At 38.6% G+C, this 17,841-nt stretch overlaps 2 protein-coding genes across 2 annotated transcripts in view; one reads left to right on the plus strand and one right to left on the minus strand.

Moving 5' to 3' along the window:
• The window catches only part of LOC139441928 (uncharacterized), a 33,470-nt gene extending 18,488 nt beyond the window's left edge, over positions 1 to 14,982 (minus strand). Inside the window, exons 1-9 of the mRNA XM_071222674.1 lie at positions 14,820 to 14,982; positions 12,338 to 12,420; positions 11,960 to 12,111; positions 9,796 to 9,926; positions 9,402 to 9,537; positions 8,287 to 8,417; positions 7,125 to 7,264; positions 3,914 to 4,085; positions 387 to 571 (exon numbers count right to left, since the gene is read on the minus strand). Of these exons, the coding sequence (XP_071078775.1) occupies positions 387 to 571; positions 3,914 to 4,085; positions 7,125 to 7,264; positions 8,287 to 8,417; positions 9,402 to 9,537; positions 9,796 to 9,926; positions 11,960 to 12,111; positions 12,338 to 12,420; positions 14,820 to 14,916 (1,227 nt within the window). The 5' untranslated portion in view covers positions 14,917 to 14,982. The remainder of the gene's footprint in view (positions 1 to 386; positions 572 to 3,913; positions 4,086 to 7,124; positions 7,265 to 8,286; positions 8,418 to 9,401; positions 9,538 to 9,795; positions 9,927 to 11,959; positions 12,112 to 12,337; positions 12,421 to 14,819) is intronic.
• A 248-nt stretch (positions 14,983 to 15,230) lies between these two features.
• Positions 15,231 to 16,186, plus strand: LOC139443295 (glutaredoxin-related protein 5, mitochondrial-like). The gene is made up of 2 exons (XM_071224269.1): positions 15,231 to 15,553; positions 15,829 to 16,186. The coding sequence occupies exons 1-2, from the start codon at positions 15,289 to 15,291 to the stop codon at positions 15,999 to 16,001; spliced, it is 438 nt and encodes a 145-aa protein (XP_071080370.1). The 5' UTR covers positions 15,231 to 15,288; the 3' UTR covers positions 16,002 to 16,186.
• The last annotated feature ends 1,655 nt before the right edge of the window (positions 16,187 to 17,841 follow it).

Raw genomic sequence — 17,841 nt, forward strand, 5'->3', positions numbered from 1 at the left:
ACAGCCCTTGTTTCAAAATGGCGACTTCCATTCCAGACTATGCTTTAAAAAATATTGATTCAAAATTTGAAAAATGAGCAAAAGGACATCCTTGAATGTCTAATAAATGGCTGATATTGTATGGCAGTAGTTCCCCATGGGTATTCTTATGAGTTTGTGAAGGAGTAATTGCTGAAAAGACTATTAATTAATAAAAAGTTTATAGGTACCAGGCAATATTCTTTACTAATTTGATTGACATCTTTACTTCAGAACTACTTGAAACATTCATCCCAGTTTTCCCGACATCCCAACTACAATAATAATGAACATCAATTGCCCAGTAAGTTAACAACCACCCCACTGACTGACATCCTCACACCTCTCACACCACACCTCCGGCCTACCTGTTTGGGGGAGATGGTGATCTTGTACGAGCCCTTGTTCTGGCAGAGCCTGTGGTTGACATGACACAGCACATGGGGCGTGTCACACACATTCAGGGGTGACAACATCTCCAAACCTAACTTCACACCAACTGCCTCAAAGTGGCCTTTCTGAGATTCCCACACTCCCATGATTCTTGTGTGACCTGTCACAGTAAATGTTTGGTATGGAATACCTTTTATGAATGACTGGATCATGCCTACACTTTGTGACATGTTCTACACTATGATCCTTAGTACACTGGGATATTGAAGATATTAACTCACATCAGTGAGTGAATTACATGAAAAGCAATGTTCCATAGTCAGAACTGATTGTTTGTTTGTTGTTTAACGCTGCACTCAGCAATATACCACTTTTGACGACTGTAAATATTTGACTCTGGATCAGACAATCCAGTTATCGACGTCATCATGGTCATCAATTGGTCCAGGCAATTGGGATAGATGACAAGCATTCAACCAAGTTACCAAGCCTCACCACCCCATTCATTTTTTTGTCTCTAATGACAAGCATAGCTTGCTGGGGACCTGTATTCTTACACAGAATGACAATAGAAATGAAAAGGACATTCAGTGTTTGGACAATTGAGACCTTTTCGGGGAATAAAGGATTTTCATGATGTCATTTAAAGTTTTTAAGTCAAATAACAAACATGGAAGTCGTTTCCCTTTTTTTGTTCACTTCAGGAACATTTCTTATTAACCTAAGGGCCAAAGTGATCTTTGTGCCACAAATGTTGTAAGTCTATTCTAAAGTATGGGAGTAGAGATTCTCTTAGCACTCAGGGCCTAGATTTTCGAAACGATCTTAGCTAAGATAAATCTTAACAACTTACGTTCAAAGATAAGATATCTTAAGGCTAAGATAAGATAGATTTTCGAAACTATCGTAAACCTGTCGCAAATCGTTCAGAGTTACGATACCTGTCGTAACTCTGACAGAGAACTCATTTGTGTTGGAGATAGAAAAGCGGGGTGTTTTCCCAATGACGTCACAGGGATTTCCCTGCTGCTGACAATAACAACAACATAGATAAGTGACACGGAATTCATGATCACATTGTCAGGTCACATTGTTTAACACGCACATATTTGAGTGAAATTCTGTACAATCCTACTTATGTCCTACATGTAGACGTGTTGTTCTTATGATAAAAGATGCCATGACTAACCGAACACAAAAAGCATTCGTGTGCCATGCAATAGCATTTTACAAAGCCAAAAAATGTTAAAATCAATAAGTATAGTGTTACTACACTTTAGCTATTAGAATGGAAATAATGTGCCAAAAGATACTTCACTATTTTCCCTTCAAATGGTCCTCTCGTGACCGCGCAGAACTTGGTGATATAAACACATCGCGTACAAAGTCAAGGACGAAAGTAAGGGACGTTATTCTAAATGACAATGACGAGACCTTTGATCGAACAGCATATGCGTTCAGCATTTAACATGCGTGTTCAAGTCTTATGTTAAGTGATGTATACTTATATGTTTGTGTTTATGTCAAAAGTCAAGTTTATATTAGTGTAAACACCAACATTATACCTGGAAACACTCAAAACAAAAATTGTTCAGGAAGCAGCGCACCCACAAGCAAGATTTTATGAAAATCTAAGCTTGTTAAGTTTGTTTTGTTATGTATGTATCCAATATATTTCACGGATTAACCAAGGACGTAAATACTATATCAAGCTATAAGTATTTAGATGATGAAATTATTTTTTATCTATCTAGATCCATGATTCTTTTCAAAATTTAAAAGTGACACTAATTTTCGTTCGCAAAGAGAGATAATTTCGGAATTGTCAAGTTATGTTGTCTCATGGAACACGCCACAAGTTAACGTAAACATACATATAATGTAGTCATTGTCTATCCTTTTAAATTAAGTAGAGCTAATAAACTGATTTGTCTGATTTCATTTAAATCTGACTAAGGAGCGAAATACTTTGTAATGTGTCAAATCTATTCCAGAACGTAGTTCAATGATGTTTGGTTTGTCTGACAGCATTGCTGAGGATCATTTACTAGTATTTGTCCGTTGACCCTAAACGTGACAACGATTTTATTGCTTGAATGGTCTCCAGTATATCTATATATTTTATACATAAAACGGGAAGATGTAGACTTAAATATTAAAAACACCAAAATATTTTAAAATCGGTTTATTGAATGCAAAGATTATTGTGTTGAAAATGTGTTTTTTATATTGATCAGTAAATTTCATTCAATAAACTTTTTTTTCTGCGAACATATATTGGAATTTGCAAACCATGCTACATTTTGACGAGAACCAGAACGAGCATGGGAACACATTTTATATTTAATTTGTCGATACGAAAATCTGTGCTGAACTTTTATTGTCAAAATTTCAGTAAATTGTTATATTTAATTGAATACATCTATATGCCGATAATCAATGTTTTTAAAGAATGCAATTGTTCGACAGACAGTTTTTAATCACTTTTTATCAAATATTTGTCTTTCAAGAGGATATAGATAACGTAGGTATTGAATTTAAAACGAAACAAATTACAATTACTTTTGCAAGAAAAATATTAGATATTGTATACAAATATTTGATCACATGTATTTCCTTGTTAAGTCAACAAATACTACACTGTATAGTTAAAATTCAATTATTAAAACCACCTGTCCCACACGATTTTAGATGTAAAAATATATGCGAAACCTTTATGGTTTGTTTTTACATATGTAGATTGATATAATTTTATAAAATGCGAAAATAAAGACTAAAGCATTGACACAAATGCGACTCAATAATATAACAGCGGAACTCTGCGCTTTATGAAAACTGTACCATTGAGCAAGGTGTCCCGGGCGAATACAAAGGGAAACCACTCTCAACTAGAGTTTGAACTAAGATTAGCTCCCCCTAAACTATCAATAAGGTCACGGTCATTACTGTAGCCTGCCGACACCTTCCGTTTTTATCCTTCCCCAATTATCGAAAAGGTATGTTGTTTCACACTTCTTCAGCATGGACTCGGATAGAAAAATAATGTAAGCTATCGACTCCACAGTTATGTGTATCGCTGTCGCGATTAAGAACATTTTTGACGTGAAATCCTTGATGCGTTCTTCGTGTTTTCGAAGTGTCAATTTGAATCACTCAGTTTTACAAAATGAAATGTCAATGTTTGAACGTAAAGCAGACTAGTTGTTTGGCACAATATCTATGGAAAAGTATGCCGCCATCTTGGATGAAGATAAAATAAACTTACGACAGGTATAGGGCTATCTTAGATTTACGACAAACTTAAGATATCTTAGGGCTACGATAGTTTCGAAAATAGGCTACGATAGCTACGATTTCCTTACGATAACTTTACGATAATCTTAGGGCTAAGATCGTTTCGAAAATCTAGGCCCAGATCACAATGTGGAAATGGCCATTCCTGTTTGGAACTGGGAAAAAGTAAAGGTTTCAGAAGGGTAACAGAAAAGTCTTTTTGACTTACTGAAGATAGGGCCTCCAGCTACAATGACTGGGAGATGGTCTTGAATAACAAACGGCTGACCGCCGCCCTGGACAATGCTTTGTGGCTGTGGCCACAGCAGGTTCAGCTTCTCCTCCGTCACCACAGCTCGGAGCGGCGACATCATCAGGTCATCATACACATGGGGCTTCGGCTGCAAGAGCAAGTATTTTGTTTGCTTAACACAGAACTCTGCAATATTCCAGCCATGTGACGGCGGTCTGTAAAAAAACTAGACCAGATAATCCAGTGATTGATATTGTGAACAAAGATCCACGCTGTTGAGGTATGATGACATGCCATCAATCAGTCGAGTCTGACCATCTGATCCTTTAAGTTGCCTTTTAGGGCCAGCATAGATTGCTGGGGACAATTCTAACCAATATCCTCATGGGGAGGATAAGTCCCAGGAATTGGCTTCAAGTGTTGTACATGAGAGGGCCGAACATCAATGATAGCTTCAACAAGTCACTGCATTTTTATCATGCCCAACATGCTTTACATATGAAAAAAAATATCTAACTAGAGTGTGTGTTTACTCATAAAAACAGAGGTCTTCCCCGCTCCATTTTTTCAACATTAGTTCATGTTGTTACTATAAATTTGTTGCAAATTAGAAAAAAACAATAATAGCCAAAATATACTAGTAAGGATTCTGATTTAAGCACTCATGAAGCAGCATAACAGTCATTGCCATGTTGACTCTATGACAGATAAGACTATTGAACTTGTAACAGCAGTTTGGATAATGGATTCTAGTGTGCAAGTAGATGTACCCATAATCAACAATCAGTAGCTTCATGCTTAGTGGAAAGACTCTTAAGAATTTCCAAATTGTTTCCATGGAAACATAAGCATGATAAGAAAATTGACAAATATGAAAAGGCAATAGTTGAGCATTGCACATGTATACTTCATGCAAAAATTTGTCATTAGTTTGTGAGTTATGGCTCTCTAATGACGTCTAGAGTTGTTTGAGACTAAGTCCAAATTATTTTCGTGGAAACATAACCAAATACAATTTAGACAAAATTTCAAAATAGCAAAAGGCACCAGTTAGGCTGATGAGCAAAGCATATACCAAGTTTTGATTAAATGTGCTGAACGGTTTTCAAGTTATAGTCCGCAACGAACACTACCCTCGTTTGAGACAATGTCAAAATTGTTTCCATGGAAACATAAAAAATTCAATATAAGAAAGCTTGAAAAAATAGCAAAAGGTACCTGTTAAGCTGATGATCAATGCATATGCCAAGTTTTGTTCGAAATAGGATGGGAACGCCAACACAAATATGAACAGGAACCAAGCAAAAAGCGCATAACATACACTATTGTACATAAACTGAACAACAAAAGTTCCTGTGACATTGAATAAAGTTATGTTTTTTACCAAAACTGAAACAATTTCGGTTTGCAACAGATAAAAGACTCCTGTAAGTGTTCAAATGGTATAATTTGCCATACTGACTTCAGAAAATGTGTTTTCATAAAAAAACATGTACATGCCAAAATGTCAATTTACAAATCAATAGTGTGTGTGTCCACCTCTGGTTGCGATGCAAGCAACACATCTTCGTCTCATGGAATGGACCAGGCGTCGCATAAAGTCCTGTGGGATATCTGTCCATATCTGCTGGAGCATGTTTCGAAGTTCTTGGAGTGTCTGTGGAACACGTGGTTGACTTCAAAGGCACCGATCAATCTCATCCCCCATGTGCTCGATTGGTGAGAGATCAGGGGAGCAAGCCAGCCAGGGGATGACATTCACGTTGTTTTGTTGAAGAGAATCCTGAACAAGTCAAGCAATATGAGGCTGGGCGTTGGGCTGCCTGGGCCATGACGATGCAAACACGGTGGAACAACAGGGCCGATGATCTTGTCGCAATAGCGCTGTCCATTGAGATTTCCGTCTTTCACTATGAAACGGGTCCTCTGTCTTACTGTAATCCCACCCATACCATAACCCTGCTGCCACCGAACCGATCTTCTTCCATGACACAATGATTGACGTAACGTTCACCTTGATGTCGGTACACTCGAATCCGTCCATCACTGTGGCTGAGGTGAAAACGAGAATCGTCAGTGAATAGAACTTGTCCCCACTGCATGGCCGTCCAGCGTAGACACTGTCTGCACCACTGTAGACGTGCTTGACGGTGGTTTCCTGTCAAAATGGGATGTCTGGCGGGTCTTTTGGCGACAATCCCTGCACATCTGAGGCGACGACGTACGGTTTGTGAAGATATTCGTCGAAGGCCAGGGATGCTTCCTGCAGTCTCTGTTGCTGGCTGGAATCAATTTCGTAGGTGTGTTGTTCGAATCCAGTTGTCTTGTCGATTATTGGTTACGCATGGCCTGCCACTTCGAGGATGGTCTCTAACTGCATTTGTCTGTTGCCAACGTTGCCATAAACACCAAATGGTGTTTCTGTGGACGTTAAATTGTCTTGCCACATCACATTGACTCGATCCTGCTTCAAGCATGCCAATGGCTCGCAGATGCTCATTTTTGGACAGGCGTGGCATTTCGTAATGTTGAATAATTGCGTAATTTTGTTGTTTTTCTGAGTGGTTGTTGTCAGCACGATGCTTAACAATGCATATGGAATCCCGTTAACGCACATGTTTTATACCCATTCTTGGTTAGTGAAATGCATGGGGCTTGCATAAAAGTCAACTTTAGCATGGAATGCATTCTTTTCTGTATCAGTTGTGTTTTTGTGACTTGATTCCATACATGTACTACAATATTGAAAACCAAACTGTACTTGTTTGAAAAATACACTAAAATATTGGTGTCACAGGAACTTTTGTTGTTGAGTATATATGATGCTGGTGCCAGAATTAGTAAGAATGTACATAAAAGTGAACTGACACAATCAACAGACTGCAACACTAGCTTGTCAATTAACTGGCACTTGTGCAAAAGCAAAAAAAACATTTTTGCATTACCATAATGTACTTGATGTATTTTTTGTAATGGAGAAATGATAAGAATCTGCAGATTCTGGAAACAAGAGATTATGGTGATTTCTCTGACTTCAACCATGTTATGGTCGATAGATAGTTTCAGTTTAAGTTTGCATAATGGCCCATTATTGTGCAGTGAATTCTTAGCTCAGAATCAATTGCAACAACAATAGCGCGATGTCATCATAATGGTTCAGTAAACAACTTCAGGAGCTCTTGTTTACCTTAAATGATGGGGAAGCAAGCTGTGGACCGGGGGACTCCACTCCATTGGCTGCCGTGCCGTTGACCATACCCGCATCTCCAGCACCCACACCACTCTCCACTGACACAGAACTGTCCAATCTGGACAGAGGACTCTTCTCTGGAAAACATAGGAAGGAATCACATCAGCTACAGCCATTCTGAAGCACTTATATGTAGTAATCAAAGGCAGTTTAAGAACACCATGTCATGGTATGACGTCAACTATGATGGCGGTCTGTAAATAATCGAGTCTGGACCAGACAATCATGTGATTGACATCATAAGCATCAATCCACGCAATTCGGATACGATGATGTGCATCAACCAAATCAGTGAGCCTGACCACCCGATCCCATTAGTCGTCTCTTACAACAAGCATAGTCACCTTTTACTGCAAGCATGGGTTGCTGAAGACCTATTTTACCCCCGATCGTCATGGGCCAATTTGAGTTATATATAGTTATCTATATATATATATATATATATCAGCAACCCATGCTTGCCGTAAAAGGCGTATATATACTTTTAAATTAACACAACTCCACTGGCTCTGCACCAGTAAACCTCAGGAAGCACTTGTGGTATCACATCCATGTGAACTACCACCTTTAACATAAGGCCAATAGCAACACTGGAGCAGGTAATTCTTGCAGACTTGTGAAAAGAACAATTAATTTCTAACTCTTTCACTGATACAGAGCATGATTTTGGTTGGTTTGTTGTTTAACGCCGCACTCAGCAATATTCAAGCTATATGACGGCGGTCTGTAAATAATCGAGTCTGGACCAGACAATCCAGTGATTGATATCATGAGCATCGATCCACACAACTGGGATCGATGACATGCATCAACCAAGTCAGCGAGCCTGACCACCCGATCCCATTAGTTGCCTTTTACGACAAGCATAGTCACCTTTTACTGCAAGTATGCGTTGCTGAAGACCTATTCTACCCTGGCGTCTTCACGGGCCTACAGAGCATGAGCTTTTCATACTGCTTTTAGCGTTATCCCATCAATATGAAACATGACATCCACAAATTGTCCCACTTTTGACATTATAAACACCCTAGAGCACATTTCAAACACAGCTTAGATATATTCCTGTATGTGCACGGCTTCCAGCTATGGTGGTCCCTACCTGTATGGTTGTTGAGCTCGTGCTGGGCTGCCTCAGATGATAGGGTACGTTTTCTGGGCGGTGTCTTCATCAGCTGTTCGACTTTCTCCAGCCCTGAGGCCAAATCAAAAGCAGTCTTCCCTGTGTCAGGGCTGTAACAAACAGTGCAACATGGCTATTTAACTCATTATCGGCAACTTACATCTCTAACACATGGTCAACTGTCAACGCTTGGAAAGAATTAAATGATTAATTACAGATATAAATTTGGCTTTAAAGCACAGCACAGAACTGACACAGCAAAACCACAAAGAACATTTATATTCTTTTCCTTGACAACAAAGAAAGACAACTCTGACACTGAAAGCAAATATTTTTAAGAGTAGACCTTTGTCACTATATGTAGTCCTCAACAGTTAGTAGCTTGAACAACACAAAAATGCTTCCCATGTTTAATTTTCTGTCAGTTTTATTCAGTTCCAATATGTAGCAAAATTGAAGAACTGGTTCAGAATTATGGCTCTCAAATACTACTAGTCAACGAGGACTACCATAAAAGGATTTTACTTGTTCTCAGCACAATTTAGTAGTGTCGGGCATAGTCCAATCAAAATCATGCAACGAAATCGAAATCCGGTTTGTAAACTGTTGCGTAGATTTTGGTCAAGTGCAGGATTTGCAAAGCATGTGCATCGCCAACACGTCACCAAATATTTTCCAAACCTTTTCATGTTTTTAATCAAGGTGCTCACATGATTTGATGCACTTCGTGATGTATCACAATATACATGATATAGATCTTGATTATCGATCAGATCCTCTTCACTGGGTGCCACCGTCTTGTTTGAAACAAATGCAAGTGATGGAATCTGATTGGTCCATAAGAGAGGCTTAGAAGGGACATAACTCGTTTTAACCACTGGTGGCGCTACAATCGAACCCAGGAATTCCAGCCAAGTTGGGCAAGGGTGGAAACTGGACTTGTTTAATTTTGTGATTAAACTTCAGCTTTTTTAAGGCCAGGCTATTCACACATGTAAATTAAATGGCTGGTGAATACTTAATTAATGTTTCTAAATAATGGTTACTAAGGAGACTTTCGAAAGACATTTGGTAGTGTGTAAGCTACAGCTTACCCTGCTTTGACTGTGAGGGACGGGTCAGCTCCATAGCTGAGTAGCACCGAGATGATTGATATGTCACCTCTCTTCACTGCTTCATGGAGAGGGGAGCGGCCTTCCGCATTTACAGAATTCGGGTTAGCCCCACGAGCTATAATAAAACAAAATTCCAGGGGAGACATTCAGCTCAACTTGCCTGCAGCTAGTGTGTATGGGGAACTTGAAAGAATATTTAATTTAACAAAAACAAAAGTCCAGAAAAGTCAAACAAATGTTCAGCAATGACTTTAAAAAACTTAAAAACAAATCGCTTGATTTGGACTCTGAGAACCTTTTTAATAACTGATCAATAATAACTTTATTCTACAGTATCAATAGCAGTAGGCAAAATAGCCGCCATGATTCTCACTTGCAAGACACTGGACCATGTCGACGGTGCTGTATGTGACGCCCCAGTGCAGCGGTGTGTTCTGTGTGGCAGGAGTGTCCCTCAAGTTCACGTCCACACCTCCAGCCAACAGCTGACACACTCTCCCCAGGCTAAATGACACATGTATCATGCTTTGCTCATAACTGATGATGACTCAAGTTAATTTAGTGGGTGAGTTTAGTGCTATTCACTAGTTTTAGCATGTTTAAGAAATATTTCAGCAACATCATGCACTTGACATCAACCCTACACCGCACACATATGCAGAATCCACCAGGCTCTTGGATGATGACTTGTAGATATTTAACATGTTTAAGACTTATACGTGGTCATTTTTTTAAAAGACGTGTGATCCAAATTCAGTCCATGAGCAGTTCATCAGTTCTGTATGCAACACCAGATTTCAAGGTGTACGTACAATTCAGTCACTCTCTTGTGTCATTATGCTTTGCCATAGGCTTGGAACATAATCATCACGTACCACCTTGTACAATGTATATCTACAAAATACTGCAAACCTTTGTTTTCAGCAAATTTAGTTTACAATTTATTGTGATATGACAATAAGAGGATCCAGATAAACCAATCAAATGATTATCTTTCTCGTGAATCAGGTCACTGGATGCCGTAATCGAAGTTCGAGGTGCAATCCATTATCGAATGATTAATGTTCTAATGCAAAAAATAACATAAAAGATAAGTGTAGAACACTTTCCATTTTTGCACTTTTAAACTTTTTTTTGCATTTAACAGAGAAAAAGTGTCTGAAGGTTTTCTAGCATTCTTAATACTGCTGCCATTTTGAAAAGACAAAATGCATGATATGAGTCACATCCCTTGTCTTGTGATAACACGGTGTATGGTGATTTGAGTGTGATAAAAACATGCATGGTAATTTGAAGGCATTACTGGACTCTCAAGGTAAGGTCGCCAATAAGAATTACGTCACTTTAAGGTAGAATTACCGCTCTTGTCACACATGACAAATAAAGCTCTAAACACCCTGTAATCTGAGAGTAGCACTGACATTTGCATGTCTGGAAATCTGGTGTTGCATCCAGAGTTGTTCATGCCCAAGGGCCAACTGCTAAGGTATTTATACAAACTTTGAAAAGATATGAAATATTACTAAACATTCTCAACAAACGTTCACACTAAATTACTATGGAGACAAATAGATGGAACATGATCCTACATACTACAGATTAAACATTGAGTAAAGGTTATTTTTTAATTCTAATAAAACATAGTGAGCAACAGAAATAGTGCATCCTAATAATTCCTATACCAATAGGGGTGGTTGGATAGCCTAGTGGTTTAACCGTTTGCTCGTCACGCTGAAGACCCGTGTTAGCATGGTTAGATTCCGACTTGAGTACAATTTGTAAAGCCCATTTCTGGTGTCCCCTGGTGTGAGGTTGCTGGAATATATATTGTTAAAAGGACATAAAACCATACTTATCACTCACATACACCATTAAAAAATAAGAATGGACGTAAATAATACCTACTGCGAGTCCCCTTGGACGCAAAAGATCATGGTGTCAAAATGATCGAAACTTCTTACATTTTAAAATGTGCCTTAGAGTGAGTGAGTGAGTATGGTTTTACACTGCTTTTAGCAATATTCCAGCCATATCACGGCTGGGGACACCGGAAAATGGGCTTCACACATTGTACCCATGTTGGGAATCAAACCCAGGTTTTCAGTGTGACGAGCCAAAGCTTTAACCACTAGGCTACCCCATTGCCCCTTGAGCCTTAGACATGTTAAACCAAAAAAATCTGTTCTGATACAATGCAATCATCCTGATCATTGTTGGACAGTCCTTGTCAAATTTCCTTTACTCCATCACTAAGTTTCGATTCACACAAGGACATCACCATCAGTGTTAATCATTAGGCATCACTGATACTTCATTTGCTGTTGGTACAGTGGTCACCTCCTCCTTAATGCCAGCAACCCCTCAAGATTTATTACCGAGAGTCCCCAGGACTCACAGATATAGAGACATAGAGACCAGGGAGTCTTTCCACAAAATGATCTTAGCGCTAAGACGATCGCAACACCCATACGTTAACTTGATATGTGGACCGCCACTATGGTACCTCCCTGGGATTCTGTGGTGTGGGCAGGACTTACTTTGACTGAGCTGTTGACTGTAGCAGCTCCTCATTATACACCCACTTTATCTGGTCATTGGCAAGGTCCAGTGGTAGTTTGCCTTCACTGTTCTGTACACCTGGGTCGGCTCCATTAGACAGCAGGGCACGGACTATGTCAGCTTTACTCGCCTGTGTAACATTAACTAAGTGCAGATCATCTGAACGGGTCACCTTGAATACTAGCACTTGTAATCAGTTGTAATTCATGCATCCACTGCAGATTAATATTGAAAAACATCACTTTCAAATAGTTTTCTTTTACTCAATAATTAAACTGCTACCGGTTATATGTGCAGTGCTAGAAAGCATTTAGACAAGGATTTTTAATTTCCATAGGTGAATGCTAATGAATTACCTTAGTAGCATAGTGAAGTAAGGTGCCACAATCCAACTGAGGCTCATTCAGTACGTGCTGCAGCAAGTCCTCATCAGATGGACCTACAAACATGTACATAAACAACTTACAGGGATTTTTCAAGACTTGCTCAGAGGCCAAATCTGCAGGAAATGTCAGAAAAAAATCCAAAATTGGAATTTAAACATTCCCATGTCATGTTAATATACAGTCCAACCCTGTTATCCCAAACCTAGCAGGACCGTCTTATAACTTTGAGATATCCAGCCATTCGAGATAACGAGGCATAACTATCCAGACAGGTCAAGTAACAGTATTATAGATACATAGTGAGTGAGTGAGTTGGGTTTAACTCCGCTTTTAACAGTATTCCAGTTATATCACGGCGTGTCAGCTTAATGTGGGAGGAAAGCCCGAAGTGATGCAGGTCTCGGACGTTTACCATTTTGGTGAAACCCACGAGCACGGGTATGGTGCTGACAAACCTAGAAACATAATGGGGTGAACCGGGATTCGAACCCACAATCATAGGTTTCTGGCGTGTCCAGGGGATGCAACTCTGCACAGTAAATCGCGGCGCCTTAGACGACTGGGCCACCTGTGCTCCCTTATAGATACATAGCAATACTTTGCATACACAAGAAATTAAGAACACATCCCATGCATCTGATAACAAATTGAAACATTTTTCGCTGGTTATGATTAATAATAACTGTGACAAATTATGTACAATGTACATGTACCTTAGGCATAGCAGCAATCACTATTTTCCCTGTCATCGTGCCTCAAGCTTTATAATTCACAGCTTGGATAGGCTTTGATTCCTTTAATCTAACCAGCTAACTTTGATTAGCACTTTTTAAAGTAACCAGGAAGTGCCATGTTTTTACTCATGTCTACTTGCAATGTTTTATTTGTCAATAAAGATTACCATTACAATTGGATTAAAAGATTAGTACATTAATGGTTGTACAATTGGTTTAAATTGCACTGTCCTTTTACTGCGATGTTAGACATGTTAGATGTGTGAGGAAAGGTACAAGATATACTTGCGCTTTTCAAAACTGTTAATGTGGCAAAAGCCAAATTCGAGGTAAAGGTACAAAATTCTATAGTAATTTCAAAGTAAGGACCTCGTCCAAAGTTCGAGATAGCGGCATGTAATTTTATCTCAAACTCTAGAAAAGTGGGCAAACTTATATGAATATAGTGAGGGAGTCAGGACTGGAGAAAAGGTTTGAGATATTGGTACCTTCGAGATAACGCAGACAAAGAAGTTCGACTGTAGTTATATCTCACAGATATCAAGACCAATAAAGTGGAAGAGGCCTTAATGCTTACTACTACATTATTGAATTTAGTGTTAATATACAAATTGAATGTTAAACATGTTAAAAGACAGACCTATAAATTAAGAAAATAGGAACATTAACATGATTAAACTGAATCCCAATTTTGAACAAAATAATGATTTTCCCCAATTTGCTTGCACAGGGCTCGTAATCGGGTAGTTCGGAAGGTATGTTTAGTGTACTTACAGAAGTTCACAAATATAAAGCTCCACGCATGCATATTTTGATATTTACAGTCAAAGCAAGGTGATTTTACAGAGGCCACTTTGTTTTATTGCTGCTGTCTTCATATCTTTGTCGGAGCATTTACCTGGGGATAAAGGAGGTGGAACACCTCTTCTTCAGTATAATCACTCAATGGACAGTGTGCTTAGTTTGTTTTTACAGGACCATGGACATGGAAGTCAAATGCAGGACATGGACCCATAAAAATCCGGTTTAGAATTGGTCTTCAGCAAACCATGCTTGTCGTAATTGTCCCAATTGCATAGATTGATGCTCATAATGTTAATCACTGGATTTTCCGGTCAGGAATTGATTATTTACAGAAAGCTATTGCTGGAATTGCTGAGCGCAGCATTAACACTGACAGGCCGTCACGCATACGAGTGACCCCCTCTCAGGTGGTCACTTGTACGCGAGACGGGAGAGCCGTTTCGCATACACGTTACGTCCTCTACTGATTAAACAACAAACAAATAATTATCATGGTCATTCTATGTTAACTGAAACTATATATATTGCTAAACGGTTTATTGTAGCTGGTGTCAAAACAACAAGATTGCAGTTGTTCATGTTCCAACATTTACTTCTGTGAAATGAATTACCTCTAATAAAGCTATCGACTCAGATCCTCGGGTGTTATCAGAGACGGTTCTCGGGTATTGTCAACGTAGCCTGGCAGTATGGCAACAGTTGTCAAAGCACCCGAACACAAGCCCAGCATTTGTATTTTACTAATAATACTATGCCACTTCACTTTCTTTTTCAAACCATGATCTTTGCACTTTTAAAGCATAAAATTTCAATAGTTCGAAGAAGCAATGCTAGGGCACTTATACCGGTAATCATTATGATTACTGACAAGCCGGCAAAAACACTCATGACTGAAAAGTTAGCAAAACTTTTACTTTTCTTCCACGTTGATATGATAGTGCAAATAACGTCAGTGCGGTTGGAATCGACAGCCGTCTTCAGTTGCCCAAGCATGTCAGCTACTGTAGACATCTTAGTTGTTAAAGATCGAATTAATTCATGCCACAAAACTTAGCAGATACAGCCCTCAACCGTGACTGCCACAAAAGCGGAAGCAAGTTAACGGAAGTGCACATTTCTGACCTGCGCGGTAAAATATATACGCGTATTAATATAAGTAATATCTATTTGTTTTCTATTGTGGTATGTTTGTATCTCAATTAGGTAACATATATTTTTTTCTCATAAAATACAATGTTATATGTAATGGCGATATAAAATACTCGCTTTACAATATCAATACTGAAACTCTTTTTCGTTGTTCAGACTTCCCGGAAGTAGTTGCTAGGCTCACGTTTCTGCTCGATTTATTTACATCATATTGCGTTTTACAGACAGCCAAGTATGAATCGTTTGTTGACAAAGTCAGTCTTGTCAAGGGTTCCTATGACATTTTGTCGTCTGGCAGCAATTAGATTCTCGTCAGCTGCCGGCAGTAAGGAGAATCTTGAAAAGTTGGTGCAAAACAATAAAGTTGTTGTGTTCATGAAGGGCACGCCTGATGCTCCAAGGTGCGGATTTAGCAATGCTGTCGTCCAGATCCTCAACTTCCACGGCGTTGATGATTACGACGCACACAATGTACTTGCTGATGAAGATCTAAGACAAGGTAAAGCTTAGACTTGAGTACCTATAGTTAATAAATATTGTTACATTTTCTGTATTATTATTCATCATGCCATGTAGTTATTAATAAGCAACCCATCATACAATTTACATGAAGAGATACTGTGATAGTTAGATCCTGTTATTGCTGGTTGTGTGCTTTCTTTCAAATGAGGCAGACAGAGATAATGTGGGCTCTTAAATCACATAATTACTTATTTATCATACTTGCCTATTGTATTATGATAACATGACTTAAACATAGTGTTTATATTGCAGGTGTAAAGGAGTTCAGTAACTGGCCAACTATTCCCCAGGTGTATATGAATGGAGAGTTTATTGGAGGATGTGATATTTTACTGGACATGCACAAAAATGGAGAACTAATTGAAGAATTGCAAAAAGTTGGAATACGATCTCAACTTCTTGACCATCCTGACAAGCAGGCCTAGTGCTGAGGTGTGTAGGTTTGATGTCACCACAAGTGCAGAAAACATATGGACAGAGTCAAAATTAAGAATACCACTGTACCCAGTTTGAAGATTAGTGTCTTGAGTATTCAGATCTGTGTTTCCTCCTTATTCATAGTTCTGTGTTAAGAACTGATAGGTTCCTTGATGGACTTGAACAATTCTTTTATTCAGCTTAAACTATTTGCTAATAAAAGAGTTTAACATTTCTTTAGTAGTTAAAACTTGCATTTAATTGATGGAAGTGTTTGTCCACAGGCCATGACCTTATTTACATATGTGTCGCAATGTATCACGGATGCAGTTTATGTTTACCAATAATACAAACCTGCTTCATGGGCCTGAGCATGTGTCTGACCATCATACAATGTCATGTTATGTCATATTTATCATGTTTATAGTTAAACATATTATATTGTATATCTAAAATTTAATGACTCCATAATCATGATAATCACATTTGAAAATTTCATCCCATATTAATTTGATGGTACTACTATCATTAAATTTCATCTTTCAGTTTCTGAGGGTAGTTTGGAAGAAATCTTGATCCTAAACATATGGTTTCAAATTTTCAGTCTGCTGAGCAATGTTGAGCATGTTTAGTCGTGTCCCTTACCCTTGGAATGGAGCGAGTGAATGAATGTATTTGAAACAGAGATAGAAACACTTCAAACAGTTACCTTGTTTTCATGATGGTGCTGCAATGTTTTGAGGCAGTAATCCCTTTAGCAGTCATCAGAAGAGACAAAGTAAACTTTTGTTCCAACTGTCGTTGTAGAGAGGTCTCCTGTCCATACAGCTGTCACTGTAGCTATTGCTGTGATCTACATTCGTATTTATAGTGATGGCTCAACATGAGGTTGACATTTTGGCATCATTTGTACATTCCATTTAGTTTTACATATGGTTGTCGATGATGCCATATTTCAAACAGATGCTTTGATGTCAGCATAAACCAGTATGTTATTTGCCGAAATCAGTTATCTTAAAGTGAGGAGGCTCTATACACCAATAATTACCATGTAGCTGTGTTACTGTACATGCTGTATTCCCTCATCCAGTCATTGGTTATCATCAGTAGTCTTATGTCATACCTTGGGCTATGGATTAAAGATATATGCCAATGTGTTCTGTAGGAATTGCAGTGCAATTCTACATTTCCGACTCGATACAAAGCATAAGCTGTTTTTTAAATCAATACGCCATTCTCCTTTTTAATCACTTAACTCTATGTACCTTTTTACTTTATGTCTTTGGACTTCATCTTCCCGAGGCAAGGATGTTAACTGACTATAAAGGTCCAATTTCAACCCTTGCCGAACTAGGCTGGAATTATGGAGTTGTATTTTGGCTGGACTAATGAGTCTATGCATAGTCCAATAAAATCGCATAATGAAATCGACATCTGGTTCGTAAACTGTTGTGCAGATTTCAGTTGATTGCAGGATTTGCAAAGAATGTGTACCCTCAATTTAGCAGGAACATATATATTCCAAACCCTTCATGTTTCAAGTCAAAGTTCTAACTTGATTTGATGCACTTTGCGAAGGAGACCCATTTTATAACAATAAAGATCTTGATTATCGATCGTCTTCACTGGGCCTGGCAATTTTGTTCGAAGCAATTGCTAGTGATATGAGAGGTGGAGTCTAGTTGGTCAATAGGATGGACAATAGGGACATAACCTGTAAAAGCTACTGGTGCCGCTTCAAACCCAGAAATTCCAGCCTAGTTCGGAAACTGGACTTTTACAGTCAGTTAATTCCCTTGCCTGGGAAAGATGTTGGACTTAGGCTCCTTATCTTACAAGAATGACATA

This window comes from Haliotis cracherodii, unplaced genomic scaffold, assembly GCF_022045235.1.
Source record: "Haliotis cracherodii isolate W230 unplaced genomic scaffold, xgHalCrac1.p SCAF_5, whole genome shotgun sequence".
NCBI classification, from domain to species: domain Eukaryota; kingdom Metazoa; phylum Mollusca; class Gastropoda; order Lepetellida; family Haliotidae; genus Haliotis; species Haliotis cracherodii.